At 48.9% G+C, this 16378-nt stretch overlaps 2 protein-coding genes across 2 annotated transcripts in view; one reads left to right on the top strand and one right to left on the bottom strand.

Moving 5' to 3' along the window:
* The window catches only part of LOC125444901 (zinc finger and SCAN domain-containing protein 30-like), a 45536-nt gene extending 37672 nt beyond the window's left edge, over positions 1 to 7864 (bottom strand). Inside the window, exons 1-4 of the mRNA XM_048517658.1 lie at positions 7528 to 7864; positions 7442 to 7497; positions 6785 to 6890; positions 3690 to 3760 (exon numbers count right to left, since the gene is read on the bottom strand). Of these exons, the coding sequence (XP_048373615.1) occupies positions 3690 to 3760; positions 6785 to 6890; positions 7442 to 7497; positions 7528 to 7864 (570 nt within the window). The remainder of the gene's footprint in view (positions 1 to 3689; positions 3761 to 6784; positions 6891 to 7441; positions 7498 to 7527) is intronic.
* The window catches only part of LOC125439661 (keratin-associated protein 5-5-like), a 266942-nt gene that overhangs the window by 46468 nt on the left and 204096 nt on the right, over positions 1 to 16378 (top strand). The window lies entirely within an intron of this gene.

Genomic DNA, 16378 nt, shown 5'->3' on the forward strand with positions numbered 1-16378 from the left:
GGTTAGTATGAAGCCGTACATTCCTTCCTGTTTCGGTTGATCTCACTTCTTGGACTGGACTTTCACAGAAGCATCCTCCTTGGGACGGAACGGGCTTATCTGCCATCTTGTCTGCATGGCTTCCCTCCTGCATCGGTGGTCGGTCTCTGTCCTCAACCTTTCCTTCAGAAACATCATCCTTGTCTTGTTCCACAGAGAACCGCTGGTTTCTCCCAACTATCTCCTCTACATGTGCTGCTGTAAGAAAGAAAGAGGTCCAGTTAGCACATGGGCAAGAAGACAAGCCACCCATCAGGCACTGCTTATTAACGGGTGACCATTTTCTTGATCAGATATTCCACACCCACCCCAACTGAACTCCTGGTCCACCTTATCCCCACTCAGACCCTATAGGTCAGCAGGTTTACTATTAAGAACATAAGAACAAGCCAGCTGGATCAGACCAGAGTCCATCCAGTCCAGCACTCTGCTACTGGCAGTGGCCCACCAGGTGCCTTTGGGAGCTCACATGCAGGAGGTGAAAGCAATGGCCTTCTGGTGATGCTGCTATTCTCACATACCTGGTCTGCTATAGCATTTGCGGTCTCAGATCAAGGAGGATCAAGATTGGTAGCCATAGAGCAGGGGTAGGGAACCTGCGGCTCGAGAGCCGCATGCGGCTCTTCTGCCCTTGCACTGTGGCTCCACGAGCCGAGCTGCCGGCCCCATCCTTGCCCACCCTGCTGTCTGCAGGGCGGGCGCACCAACTGCCCACGGTCAGCTGGGCCACGCCGCGGGCTTCCCCTCTCGCCCACCCCGTTGGAGCGGGGTGGGCGCTTTCCCGGTGGCCGGCGAGGCCAAGCCGCCGGCTTCATCCTTGCCCGCGCATCCATGCGCTTCTCAGAATGAGCGGAGTAAAAGGTTAAAAAAATCCTATATATATAGTGCTATCTTTATTTTAAATGTCAAAAATTATTTGCGGCTCCAAGTGTTTTCTTTTCCCGTGGAAAACGGGTCCAAATGGCTCTTTGAGTGTTAAAGGTTCCCTACCCCGGCCATAGAGCGACTTCTCCATAAATCTGTCTAAGTCCCTTTTAAAGCTATCCAAGTTTGTGGCCATCACCACCTCCTGTAGCAACATATTCCAAACACCAATCATGCGTTGCGTGGAGAAATGTTTCCTTTTATTAGTCTCAATTCTTCCCCCCAGCATTTTCAATGTATGTCCCCGGTTGTGTGAGAGAGAAATTTCTCTGTCAACATAATTTCATAGACTTCAGTCATATCCCCACTCAGACGTCTCCTCTCCACACTAAAGAGTCCCAAATGCTGCAGCCTCTCCTCATAAGGAAGGTGCTCCAATCCCTCAATCGTCCTCGTTGCCCTTCTCTGCACTTTTTCTATCTCCTCAATATCCTTTTTGAGATGTGACCAGAACTGAACACAGTACTCCAAGTGCGGTCGCACCACTTAGCTCTTTCTGTCCCACTCCTCTTCTCCACTGCTACTCCTCTCCGCTGCTTCCAGAGACGCATCCAGAGCCCTTGGGGATGGGGCGGTATAAAAATCAAATAAAATAATAATAAAAATAAATTCTGTCTATCCCTTGCACTTTAAGGGGAGGAAATGGCAAGCCATCACTCCCCTACCATACACATTTGACTTGTAATGTGACTCTTTTGAGTCTGTGCTTTTTATGATGAAAAAGAGAAGATTTTTACATCTCATTTTTCTCTACGGTAAAGAGCCCGAAAGTGGCTTATAAATCACATTCCTTTCCCTCCCCACAACAGGCACCTTGTCAGGTAAGTGGAACAGAGACAGTTCTGTGACTAGCCCATGGTCACCCAGCAGGCTCCATGTGGAGGAGCAGGGACTTGAATCCCTCTCTCCAGATTGGATTCCACTGCTCTTAACCACTATACCACACTGGCTCTCCATAAGAAGCTACCATGATCTCCAGTCCTGCCACTATATAAAGAGGTTCATTGCACTTGTGAAGATAACTATGAAGAACTGGTTTCCAGCATTTTCTTGTGGGATGAGGGAACAAGTATTTCACTGATGAAACCAAACACTTCAAGTACAGACCCCGTGGTTTGTAAAAGAGCTACCAGTTGTGGGGAAGGCTGATGAGCCCTAAAGGCGGCATTTAGGTGACTGCTGTAGGAAAGGGCCATTGGCCTCTTCCAGCTTGGCTTTTGTTAAGTAAGCTCCCACCTTTCCCTGGAATATCCCATATTGAAGGATACTACAGACCCAAAGAGCCACAGCTAAGCTCAGAGCCAGAAGGAGCTTTGGAACATCCCAGATTTCAGGCCCAGAAGTAAATCCTCCCTCCTTTTCCAGACGGCTTCCTGATTCCACCAAATGGAGACTTGTGAAGAAGTGAAGGAGAAATCCTGCAGGGCTATTCCATGATCATTCCCTTCACAGAACTGTGCATGATCCTCACTTGTAGCCAGCTCATTTGGGAAGAAAACACTTTCTTGGAAGCCTCTTGAGAAACACTGCAGTCTCTCTTCGGACGTGAGGTTTTTGTCTGTCTCCACCAAAGTCTATATTTCATTCCTGTCTCCTTTGGCACGCCAGAGAGAAAGGGATGGTTCTAACATAGGCAAGGAAAGAAATCCAAGGGAGAGGATTTTTTCCCCCAGGAACAATGGAAACCTGGTCAAGATCAAAGGCCAAAATTCCAACCAGTGAAAGAAGAAGAGTTGGTTTGTATATCCCCCTTTTTCTCTACCTTTAAGGAGTATCAAAACAGCTTGCTGTCACCTTCTCTTCTCCACAGCAGAAACTTTGTGAGGAAAGTGGGTTGAGAGAATTCTCAGCGAATTGTGACTGGTTCAAGGTCACCCAGCAAACTCTATGTGTAGGAGGGGGAAACAAATCCAGTTCACCAGATAAAGAGTCCACCACTCATGAGAAGGAGTGGGGAATCAAACCCTTTTCACCAGATCAGAGTCCATCGCTCTCACGTATCACACCAGGCTGGCTCTTCAGATCACAGTCAGAGGGGATCACTGTAATCCCATCTGGAGGGGAAGTGTGTTCTAAGGTTTGACAACTAAGAAATTAGGATTTGGCCCCTTCCAGAGTCTTCCTGAGGGCTCTGCACTGACCTAAGGCTAGAACACCACTCTGTGGTTTGGGTGATGGCCACAACACTGGACTAAGCTGACACGCAGAAACCAGGAAGCTTGTGTTGTTCTTCCAACTCATGCAGAATCTCATTTATGCTGCCATCGTCCCAAATTGAGATTTCCACAAGGGAGAAAATAGTGGAACGGGCCTCAGCGCAACATATTACTGTTCAAGATTTTGATTCATGAATAATCCCCAAGGCAGAAATGTGTGATTCTGGCACCTGTGAAAGTTCCTTACCCAGAAAAGCCACGCTCCCATAGTTCTCCAGCATGACGTCTTCATAAAGAGCTCTTTGGTCTGGATCTAGCAGTGCCCACTCTGCCTCTGTGAAATACAGGGCCACCTCCTCAAAAGACACCAGAGACTGAAAGAAAAGGCAGATTTCGGAGGTCATGCCAGGCAGAGAGGGTGTGCTGGAAGGGGACATTTTGGGAGGGTTCAGGGTGCAAAAGGAGTGGCGTTCAGAGCCTCTTGCTTGGGCTGCTCAGCACCAACTGCAGGAGAAAGTCCCCTTGAGAAAGGAGCGGGGACCCCGGCTGTCCTTTGCACATCTCCCATACCTGGCCTGGAGGTGCAGCAGCTGTTTTCACACCTGTACGAACAGAACAGCTCAACACTGCTTCTTCACTGCCTGTGAGGGAGGGAAAAGGGAAGAAAGAGTATTAGCCTCCACTTCCTACTCTATTCGCTGGTGTCCATCATGCTTCCTGCACCCCAGTTCCCAGGGCTGTAAAAACTTGCCCTACGTAAACTCAGCAAGGAGGCTCAGCTTTTTTAGTGAGTAGTGGGAGAGGCGGAAGAGAAACTCAAGGTACCCATGAGCCTTGTATGGGGGACTATGCATGTCACTGACACTGGCTGAGCCCTTGAATCCAGGCTGGTGGAAGAAAAACAGGGAGGAAGAAACAAAATAATCTGGCATGTCACTATCACACCAAGTCAAAAAACCAGAATTCAGTTAAGTACATCCAGAAATGGAGGGTAATCTCAATTGAGTGCCCATAGCATCTGCTGATCCACTGATGTCACATCTGGGTCTTCGGCCACAGGAAACATCAACATGGCATCACACCCCTCTCAACCCTGCTCGCCCCAGTCTAGCATCCCTCCTCCAGGGCTCTATTTCCCACAGTGCCTAGTCAAATGGCCCCAAAAAGCATGAGCACAAAACACACTCTTGGAGCTCTGCTGACCAGAACATGCAGACTTTGTTTATTCAAAAGACTGAAGAACTCGGCTGAGATTTGTCTGCCTTTTGTTTTGAACTACCTTGGGTCTCCCTAATTAGAAAAAGGAGGGATGTGACTATTGTAATCAATGTAAGGAGCTGACTCCATGAATTTTCTAATCTACTTTTACGCAGAGGCGTAGCTAAGGAAAATGGAGCCCAGGGCAAAATCTGAGTTTTGCGGACCCCCCCCCCCCCATGGGCGACCTCCCTTCCCCACCACGACCAAACATTTTTTGCACCAGGTCATCTCAAAGTCACCATCAGATTATAGAATATGCCCCAACACACAAATCTGAACACACCCAGGGCTCCCTAGTTTAAACAACATTGAAAGTGATGCTATTTTTTGAAGGGGGGGAATCCACTCTGAAACAGCATCACTTTTAATGCTGTTTAAACTAAAGAGCCCAGATTCTCCTTTTAAATCCACCTTAAAGGGAGACTCTCTAGTTTAAACAACATTGAAAGAGATGCTGTTTGAGAAGGGGGGAATCCACCCTGGAACAGCATAATTTTCAATGTTGTTTAAACTTGGGAGCCCAGAGTCTCCTTTCAAATCCCCCTTAAAGGGAGAATCTACCACAAAACAGGATCACTTTGAATATTGTTTCAACTAGGGAGCCCAGATTCACCTTAAAGGGAGACTCTGGGCTCCCTATTTTAAACAACATTGAACATGATGCTGTTTCAGGGTAGATTCCCCACCCCCACCCCAAACAGCATCATTTTCAGTGTTGGTTACTGTGGGTTTTCTGGGCTGCGTAGCCGTGGTCTGGTAGAGAGAAGAAGTCTGTTATACTCTGTGTCCAGATTTATAACAGACTTCTCTCTGTGATACACCTCTGAAGATGCCAGCCACAAATGCAGGCGAAACGTTAGGAACAAGATCTACCAGACCACGGCCACACAGCCTGTAAAACCCACAACAACCAGTTGAATCTGGTCTTGAAAGCCTTCAACAATACTTGCAATGTTTTTTTAATCTAGGGAGCCCAGATTCTCCCTTTAAATCCACTCCAAAGGGGGTGGATTTAAAGAGAGAACCTGGGGAAAATATGAGGGTGCCTGTCAGGGGAGCAATGTTTAAGCTAACAGTGCCAAAATTTTAGGCTATCTTCAGGAGACTCTCCTAATGAAACCACCCAGGTTTAGTGAAGTTTGGTTCAGGGGGTCAAAAGTTATGGACCTTCAAAATGCTAGTCTTATTTTTGGAGAAACAGGTTACTATTAGCTCCCATTGGTAACAATGGAGGATGGGGGCACCCCTTTGAGGGTCCATAACTTTGGACCCCCTGAACCAATCTTCAGCAACCTGGATGGTATCAGCAGGAGACTATCCTTATGATACCACCAAGGTTTAGTGAAGTTTGATCCAGGGGGTCTAAAGTTATGGACCCTCAAAATGGCAGTCTTATTTTCGGACAAACAGGGTACAATTAGTTCCCATTGGAAACAATGGAGGATGGGGGCACCCCTTTGAGGGTCCAAACTTCACCAAACTTGGCTGGTATCATCAGGAGTGTCACCTGACGATAGCCTGAAATTGTGGTGCCGCTAGCCTAAAAACTACACCCCCTGCAGGCCAAAAATGGAAAAAATACAAAAAATACAAAAAGCCACAAATGAACATGCAACTTTGTGCCCCCCACAAGGGGGTGCCCAGGGCATTTGTCCCCAGAGTCCCCACTGTAGCTACGCCTCAGCTTTTACGGACATCCCAAGTATTGAACATTGAGCACCATAATTTGGGTGAAGAAACGTTTCATTTTTTTCCTAACCAGAATTCTCTACCCATAGTATTAAGAACATAAGAACAAGCCAGCTGGATCAGACCAGAGTCCATCTAGTCCAGCTCTCTGCTACTCGCAGTGGCCCACCAGGTGCCTTTGGGAGCTCACCTGCAGGATGTGAAAGCAATGGCCTTATGCGGCTGTTGCTCCCGAGCACCTGGACTGTTAAGGCATTTGCAACCTCAGATCAAAGAGGATCAAGATTGGTAGCCATAAATCGACTTCTCCTCCATAAATCTGTCCAAGCCCTTTTTAAAGCTATCCAGGTTAGTGGCCATCACCACCTCCTGTGGCAGCATATTCCAAACACCAATCACACGTTGTGTGAAGAAGTGTTTCCTTTTATTAGTCCTAATTCTTCCCCCCAGCATTTTCAATGTATGCCCCCTGGTTCTAGTATTGTGAGAAAGAGAGAAAAATTTCTCCCTGTCAATCTTTTCTATCCCATGCATAATTTTATAGACTTCAATCATATCCCCCCTCAGATGTCTCCTCTCCAAACTAAAGAGTCCCAAACGCTGCAGCCTCTCCTCATAAGGAAGGCGCTCTAGTCCCTCAATCATCCTTGTTGCCCTTCTCTGCACTTTTTATTAACTGGGTGCCCCAAACCCATCAAGTGAGAGTGAGTCCTTACCATGTGAGAGGGCATCTTGGGGACATTCCTGGCCCTGGTCCAGCTGCCCGTCCTCCAACGAAGGTATTTCAAACATAGCTTCCATCTTCATGGAGTGACCCAACCTCTGAAACAGCAACAACAGCAACAAGTAAGAGAATGAGTAGAAGGAGAAGAGTTTTTCTTGATCTCAAAGAGCGTCAAAGCATCTTACAAACTTGTTCCCTTCTTCACCCCATAACAAACACCTTGTGAGGTGGGTGGGGCTCAGAGAATTTGGAGAGAACTGTGACTAATCAAAGGACACCCAGCAGACTTCATGTGCAGGGGCAGGCAAACAAATCTGGTTCACCAGACTGGAGTCCCCCGCTCATGCGGAGGATTGCAGTATAAAACCCAATTCTCCACAGTAGAATCCACTGCTCTTAGCCACCACACCAAGGAACGAATCCCGACCTGGTCCCAGGTTCCGCATCTTTCTTTAAGTAGACCTGGGAGGGTTTTCTACAACACTGGTGAACTAGCTGGAGGAAGAAGGAATTCCCCACAAGAAGGGGCTGCTGATGCAACTTCTTTAATCTCCCATTCAGATGATTAAAAATATCAGGCAGGGAAGCCTTAGGAGAAGGTCAAATATTGTAGTTTGAATTGGACACACCTGGAAAGACAAGCCCTCACCTGTTCTGCCTGCCTCTTCTCCCCTGCCTGACTCAGGAGGAAACCCTCGGCCATGGCTACTGCTTGGGAACTGGTCTCCGGCCCACATCCTCTGACCCAGCGCTGCATTTCGTAGGGCAGGACGGTGAGGAACTGCTCCAGGATCACCAGGTCCAGGATCTGCTGCTTGGAGTGCCTCCCTGGCTTCAGCCAGTGACTGCAAAGTTCATGGAGCTGGCTGCAAATTCCTCGGGGGCCCTCGGCATCACGGTAGCGGAACTGTCGGAAGCGTCGGCAAAGTGCTTCTGAGTTCAGGGTCTCCTGATCCCAGACCTCTGGCACAGCTCTCTCCCAGAATGCAACAACACTCCCAGCTTGGATGGGATTGGGCTCTTTCCTTGCTCTCTTTCCAAGTCCAGGTCTTGCTAGCTCCTTCTCTTCCATCTTCTTCTTCTATTGGGTCACCTCTGACTGTGAAATGATTCCTTTATTTCCATGGGTATGAAGACAGGCTTCTTTCTGTGAGGGTGGGTAGGAGGCAGATATCAACGGGTCAGAAGGAAAACAAAAGAGAATGATGACACATGGTGGATAAGAACAGAAGTGTGGATTGTAATATTTCACGGTACTACATACAAAACTTTTTGAAATATGCCTGTTTGGTCCTTTGGGATATTTAACTGTCTTTGGCTCTTAAAAGATGTTACTTTGAGTCAGACTGTTCCAGGGTCTTCGGATGGCTACTAAGTGGGTCAGGAGATATGTCCATCCACAGGCATAGGGGTCTCCTATTACTGTAGCTGAAGTGTAAATCTTGTGCTGGCACAGAGTGGGATTGCATCAGGGATGTGGCTTGTGCTTGGATTGAGGCACAAGGGTTGCTGGGATGAATGGAAGTTGGGAGGGGGGGCAACAAACCCAGGGGGTTTCTAGGCCTTACCTGGATATTGGTAACGCAGAATCTGGGAGATGGTAGCTGAGGGGGAGCATCAGGCCTCCTGTGACTGAGCTCTTGCATTTTTCCTGTTGTGTTGCCTAGGGTCCTGTAACTCTCTTGCCTGCCAAAAAGAACTGCTCCTCCCACTCAGACCCAGTGCAGGAAGGACAATCTAACCTTCTGTCATGACTGCCTCTGCCAAGGGAGCTGGGAAGGGATGGGCAGGCGTGGCATGACCCTTTAGAAACAGATCCTTAAAAACTCATATGCAGAGCTGACTTGGAGACCGAGGCCCCTTCCGCACACGCAAAATAATGCATTTTCAAACCACTTTCACAAGTGTTTGAAAGTGGATTTTGCTATTCCACATAGCTTCAAAGAGCACTGAAAGCAGTTTGAAAGTGCATTATTCTGCATGTGCGGAATGAGCCCAAGGGAAAGAGCTGTGAAAGTTTCATAATATCATGGATTGGAGGAGGGGGCAGTTAGGGTCAGGGGGTGCCCACTGTCTCCATGCCCCCTCTTTCTTTCTCTCCCCACCCTTAAATCATGCTCTGGGGATTTCCACCTTCCATGGCTCCTGGAGGGTGAGAAGCTTGCTCAGGGTTGGTTTGGGGTTGGTGGAGGAAATCCTTTTCTTTCCATTCCTAAACTCTTTTGTATACCCAGGAATCCCCTCCCCAACCCACACCCTGTTTGGGAGTCCTACAAAGAGGAAGTAGATCAAAAAATTATTAAAATGCTGAAGCTTAGTTGAAAGAGGGTCAAAAGGGTAAAAGTGAGATGAAGATGAATTTAGGTGGATCCTCATGAAATCATAGGATTTTTAGAATACAAAACCACACATACAAAAAGCCCACACTCTTATAGTGGATCATATCTTATTCCACAGGCAGCACCCAACAATCCTTGGTCCACTGCCTCAGGATGCTGCGACGGTGCAAAAACATAATTCCAAAGCACAGATCCTTTCAATTTCTGTGTTAGGTCACACTAAATTCACCACCAAATCACAGGTCATGTTCACAACCAAAGAGTGCCCTGCAAAAATTAGGCATCCACCGTTTTGTGGCACAGCCACGGCATTAAAGCATGGTTCAAAGCAGGGATCCTGATGGTTTTTGCACTGGTGTAGCCAGACGGACAGATAATAATTATTTTCGAAGGCTTTCACGGCCGAAATCCACATACAGCCCGGAAACCACACAGCACCCCATTAATTATTTTGTTTTAATATAGTTTTGCTAGAAATATGGTGTTAGTAGAATTTGGGGTTTTGTTCTGGTTTTCTGTAAAGGTTTCTCCTTCCCGCTGTAAAATGTATTATTCTTTGTAACCATTGTCTACGTCACAAGCTTCCTGAAACAAAAAGATTAGTTTCTGCAAAAGGTGGACCCAGAGAAACAGGATGCAGACTGTTAATGAATCAGGCAAACCCCTTGTGCGTTTTGACAACAGCCCCAAGTAATTGTCGCACACACCCAGGAGAAGCCCACAGCCAGTGGCAGAATTTATGTTAAGTACAACGATCCAGAGGTGTTTTCCTCACCAAAGATAAGATCTGGATGTCCCGGAAGAAGAACCTTGATGGCCCTGTCTTGTTATTGTATGATTCAATCTATGACGTAACCTCTAAAATTGCTATAAGAAGTCTGTATTTTTTCTGCGTTCAGTGTGCTTTTTGCCAGGTTTGGCCTTGCCCCTTGCCTGGCGGTTGCTGCTGCCTTCACTTTCCCCGCGTTAAAATTTTATTTTACAATTTGAATTTTGTGGCTTCAATTTTATTGCTACCCTCACTGCAGGAACCCTGGGATACCCCGAACTTGCCATCAAACCAAAAATTACATCATCACCCACAAAGAGGCCCCCCAAAATCATGGTTCTGCCGCTTGGTGGCACCCCCACAAGGAAACAACAGAGGGATAAATAATGGATCTTCACTCTTTTCAGTGGATCATTCCAGATTCACTATCAAATTACTTATCATGCTCACAGCTACAGATTAAGGGCTAAAACTGGACTATCTGGCCTGTGGTGATGAGGGGAGATTGAAGCCCAAGTCTTTCCTTGTATGAATTCACTCTGAGACTGTCTCCCGGGCATGCCTGATTTTGGGGGGGGGGGGGGGGGGGGGGGCTTCACTCTATCCTTCCATCCAGCACCCAGCACTTCTGTCCCTGAAGAGGTCCTGCGATTCTGGTGAATCTTTTCCAGGAGCCTGTTGGGACCCCGCCCCCCCCACCTTGTACACATGCAGTGTAGTAGAAAAATCAGCCCACAAAACAGACAGCCAATCATTCAACAGGGAGAAGGAGAGGGTGATTATAAGGGGGGGGGGCTCTCCCTCATCCATTTTCCCAAAAGCAAAGGAGACAGCTGCATTTTTGTATTTTGATGTGGATGCAAGGAGAGGCCAGCTGGGGCCAGGCTGCCAAGAACAGAGGAGGTAGAAGGGGGCTCCCCCCAAATCTTGGGGGGGGCTCCCTCCTCCACCTTGATCCATCAGCCCCCTCCCCAGTCTCAAGAAGCTAGAAAGGCCATTTCTTTCGGTCTGAATTCTTGGCTCTTCTTTTCTTAGGGGCTTCTTTGTTTTGCATCAAGAGGTTCCTAGCCCCTTCTGGCTCAGGAACTGGGTGCATTTGAATAAGGGGGTGGGGAGAAGGAAACTCTTCCTTCACTGCTCCCCCACCCCCCCACACACACACTTCCTTTGGGGTCTGACTTGCAGATCCTGGCCCTACATTTCATCACCCGCTCAAACCCTTAGTGTGGATGTTGGCCCCAGAAGCCTCGTTTCCCTCCCCTAGAGAACCCCCTTGGAGCTCTTTGCACTCTGGTCTTTTCCCTCAACAATGAAGGGGGGACCTCTGCAGACACATTTGCACAGGCCTTGCATGCCTCAGAGGACATAAAGGGTCTGGGGGTCCCCATGCTCACCCTTCTCCCTATGCTGGGGGCCACACACTCCCTTTGTCCAGCCAGATGCCTCCTCTGCAGCCAGCCTCTCACCCCTGAGAGAAGCCATGAGGGGGGTCTGTCCCTAAGCAACCCCCTCCCCAATCCAGCGCCCTCTTCCCCCACCCAAATGCCCTCCCTGCCAAGAGGATTCATCCGGACCCTCCACTGCTTTCTCCCTCTCCCCCCCCCCCCGCCCCCGCAAATCTCAGTCACTTGCCAGGCCTTTGCAGTGCAGGGAGGGGGCTGCATCTCACCACCACCCTAGCCTTGTGCAAGGACGTAGGTAAGGGGGGTTTTTTCTCGGGTTCAACCCCCCCATTGCATGTCCAAAGCTCCGCCCCCCCGTTTGTGGTTTTTTTACATTTTTAGTGTTTTTTGTTTTTGGCCTGCAGGGGGCGCATTTTTAGGCTAGCAGCACCAAACTCTCAGGGATTGTTTGGGAGATTCTCCTGATGATACTACCCAGGTTTGGTGAGGTTTGGTTCAGGGGGTCCAAAGTTATGGACTCCAAAGGGGATGCCCCATCCTCCATTGTTTCCAATGGGAGCTAATAGGAGATGGGGGCTACACCTTTGAGGGTCCATAACTTTGGACCCCCTGAGCCAAACTTCACCAAACCTGGGTGGTATCATTAGGAGAGTCTCCTAAAGATACCCTGAAAGTTTGGTGCTGCTAGCTTAACAATTGCACCCCTGACAGCAGGCACCCCCCCCCCCATTTCCCCAGATTCTCCTTTTAAATCCACCCCCTTCAGCATGGATTTAAAGGGAGAATCTGAGGTCCCCAGTTTAGAAGAAGAAGAAGAAGAGTTTGGATTATATCCCCACTTTCTCTCCTGTAGGAGACTCAAAGGGGTTTACAATCTCCTTGACCTTCCCCCCTTTGTTGTGAGGTGGGTGGGGCTGAGAGGTGGGTGGGGCTGAGAGAGCTCTGAAAAACTGTGACTAGCCCAAGGTCACCCAGCTGTGTAGGGGTGCACAGGCTAATCTGAATTCCCCAGATAAGCCTCCACAGCTCAGGCGGAAGAGCGGGGAATCAAACCTGGTTCCTCCAGATTAGAATGCACCTGCTCTTAACCACTACGCCACATTGAAAGTGATGCTGCTTCAGGGGGGAGGGAGATAATCCACCCCAAAACAGCATCACTTTCAACTGTGACTAGCCCAAGGTCACCCGTGTGTAGGATTAGAAAGCACCTGCTCCAAAACAGCATCACTTTCAACTGTGACTAGCCCAAGGTCACCCGTGTGTAGGATTAGAATGCACCTGCTCCAAAACAGCATCACTTTCAACTGTGACTAGCCCAAGGTCACCCGTGTGTAGGATTAGAAAGCACCTGCTCCAAAACAGCATCACTTTCAACTGTGACTAGCCCAAGGTCACCCGTGTGTAGGATGAGAATGCACCTGCTCTTAACCACTACGCCACATTGAAAGTGATGCTGTTTCGGGGGGGGGGGGGATAATCCACCCCAGAACAGCATCACTTTCAATGTTGTTTTAACTGGGGACCCCAGATTCTCCCTTTAAGGTGGATTTCAAAGGAGAATTTGGGCTCTCTAGTTTAAACACCTTTGAAAGTGATGCTGTTTGTGGGTGGATTCCAGCATCTCAGTGGCTGCCCATGGGGGGGGGGTGTGTGTGCAAAACTCAAATTTCACACCGGGCTCCATTTTCCCTAGCTACACCTCTGCCATAAGTGCTAAGGCCGGGGGCGGGGCTTGGGGAGTTATGGCCATGCCCTAGGGGCAGGTGGGGGTGTGGCCCCGCCCCTGAACCCCCCCCCATAAAAAATCTATACCTACATCCCTGGCTTTGTGCATAGATGGGGGGGGTAGAGGGGCGGCAGAGGGAGCTGCCCCCTCCCCAGATTATGCAGTGCGGAAGCTCTCCTGTATCGGGACCTGTGACCCCCCCCCCTTCCATCCCCATTTCCTAGCCCTGCAATCCACCCGCACGCCCCAACCAGACCCCCTGACTTACTGGAAGAGGGTGCTGCCGATGGTGCTGCAAAGGCCGACGAGGAAGGAAGTGTCTTTCCCGCCCTTTTCCGTGGAGGCCGGTCCGGGTTTTCGGGCTCTGTGGCTTCCCTTCTTGTGGGACGGGGGTTTCCGGTGGGGGTGAGGGAGGGTCCCCCAAAGCATCGTGGGAGCAAAGCGGGCCTCACCCCTCCCTTTGCAATAGGCGTTTTAGGGAGGGGGAGGAGCAGCAGCTGAGGGGAAGGGGCGGCTGGAGGAGGCCGGGTCACGGTGCATTTGGGGAGGGGGCGGTTCAGCCCCCCCCCCGCTTTGAGTTACCTCTGGCCACTGGAGATGTTGCCTCTCCGTGCTCCCCCCTCTCCAAGCAGGGAGAACAGACTCCCCAGGGGGCAAAAAGGGGGTCTCCATTGCCCGCCCCTTCCTCCTTGAGTGTGCCGATGTCCCCAGGAAGCCCCCTGGATCTGCCTATCAGGGGGGCTTGATCTAGAAGTCAAGGTAGGTCCCCTAACCTGCGGCTTTAAAGCCGCAGGGGCCGCGTTCAGCTGTCCCTCAGCACTGTGGCTCCACGAGGCCAAGCCGCCGACTAAAAAAAACTATGAACGAATTCCTATGCACAAATGATTGTAAAATGTTTGATTTCACCTTTCAGCCTTTCTGTCATGGTCTATTTTTAGAACAGTGACCAAAGTATGTCAAGTACAGGCTGGGTCGGCGCAGAACTTTCCTTCTAATGAAGCATCTCCATCTCGCCCGCCCCGTTGGAGTGGGGCGGGTATCTTCCTGGGTTCTTTTCCCGCCTAGCGAGCCAGCGAGGGCCGACCTTCGATCAGCTTCAGCCTGGCCCGCCCTGACAATGGGAGGGCAGGCGGAACAGATCCATGCAGCTTCTCAGAGCAACACATGGAGAGCGGAGATAGAAGGTAAAGCAGGAGTTGCCACAAAAAACCCTATGGAGATATAGAGTGCTTATCTTTATTTTTAAATGTCAATCAACGGCCGTTGAAGCTCCAAGTGTGTTTCTTTTCTCCCTCGAGCGTCGGATAAATGCCTTCAGGGGCCAAGTCCAAATGGCTCTTTGAGTGTTAAAGGTTCCCTACCCCTGATCTAGGTGGAGGGAGAGGCTAGCAAGGAGGTGGCAGGTAGCGCAGGACCCGGCTATGATAATAGGCCGGGGCTTCTTCCCCTCCCCAAAAGCTGGCTGGCCCCCTCCCTCCCTCTCCCTATTTCTTTTTTTCCTTAAACCTGGGGGGGAGGGGCGAACAGTTTCAGTGCTGTCGTACATGAGGTTGATTTTTGGATGTTATGATATTCTTCTCCACTATGATACTCTTCTCCACTATTAAATGTAATAATTATAATACTAATAATAACATTGGTGATCTCCACCAGTCAGTCGCCCCCTCCCTGCCCAAAGGCCATTTTGCAGGAAGAGGTAGGGAGAAAAGAATGGGAGGGGGTTGCTTTTCCTCCCCAACTCAGAGGCCCCTTCTGCACATGCAAATGTGTTTTCAAACCACTTTCACAACTGTTTGCAAGTGGATTTTGCCATTCCACACAGCTTCAAAGAGCACTGAAAGCAGTTTGAAAGTGCATTATTCTGCATGTGCGGAATGAGCCAGAGGCAATGGTCCCCCCACCCCACCCGCTGTCTCTGCACCAGAGAAAGTGATGCCAGCCAGTTGTGCACCTGGGGCCCCCTCCCTCTAAAGCAGGCCTGCAAAGCACAACAGCCCAGGAAGCAAGAGATGAAAAGCAGGGTGGGAACAGATGCCATCTCCAGTCCTGGGGACATGTCAAGAATTGGCAGAAAGAGGCCAGACTGTGACAGGGAGTGAGGACCATCCCACAGAAAAGGCTGTGGGAAGGATGGATCCAGGCCCTTCCCTGCATTTCGAAGGAGTGTAAATTAGTGTGTTCCTGGTAAATTAGTAGAATCTATAATTAAAGATGAAATTATAAAACACAGAAAAGCAAGAGGGAAGGGAGGGTTTTTGTCGCCATCTGAGTTTTTAGATTTCTGAGTCTTATTCTGGTTTTATTAGTAAATTATACTGGCTAATTATATTATAAACTGTTATATTGTACATTGTGCTATACACAACCCTGAGCCCTTCGGGGGAGGGTGGCTAACAAATCTAAAGTATAAATAAATACATAAATAAACAAAAGACCTTCTGAGGAAGAGTCAGCATGGCTTTTGCAGAGGCAAGTCTTGGCTTACAGACTTACTAGAGTGAGGGTGTAAACAGGCGTGTGGATAAGGGAACCAGTGGACATTGTCTCCTTGTATTTCCAAAAGGTTTTTGACAAAGTTCCTCACCAGAAACTATTGAGAAAACCCAGCAGTCAAGGAATAAGAGGGGAAGTCCTCCTATGAATTAAAAACTGGTTGAGAAACAGGAAGCAAAGGGTGGGTGTAAATGGGAAGTTCTCACAATGAAGAGCTGTAGGGAATGGTGTCCCCCAAGGATCCGTTTTGGGACCAGTGCTCTTTAACCTATCCATAAATGACCTGGAAGTAGGGGTGGGTAGAATGGTGGCCAAATTTGTGGATGATACAAAATTATGTAGGGATGTGAGAACCGCAAAGGATTGTGACGAGCTCCAAGCGGACCTTGATAAATTAGGTGAGTGGGCTAAGAAATGGCAAATGCAGTTCAATGTAGCAAAATGTAAAGTGATGCACATAGGGGCAAAAAATCCAAACTTCACATACACGCTCCAGGGGTCAGTGCTATCAGTCACAGACCAGGAATGGGATTTGGGCATCTTAAATTGGAGAGGAGACATCTGAGGAGGGATATGATTGACATCTATAAAATTATGCATGGGGTAGAAAATGCTGACAGAGAGAAAATTTTCTCTCTCACAGCCTAAGAACAAGGTCCGTGAAGTACATTGAGAAAATGCTGGGGGGGAAGAATTAAGACTAATAAAAGGAGAGCATTTCTTCACTCAACACGTGATTGGTGTTTGGAATATGCTGTCACAGGAGGTGGTGATGGCCTAAACCTGGATAGGTTTCAAAGAGACTGAGACAGATTTATGGGAGAAGTTATATATGGCTACCAAGCTTCTGATCCCT

Source organism: Sphaerodactylus townsendi, linkage group LG01, assembly GCF_021028975.2.
Source record: "Sphaerodactylus townsendi isolate TG3544 linkage group LG01, MPM_Stown_v2.3, whole genome shotgun sequence".
Classification (NCBI taxonomy): Eukaryota; Metazoa; Chordata; class Lepidosauria; order Squamata; family Sphaerodactylidae; genus Sphaerodactylus; species Sphaerodactylus townsendi.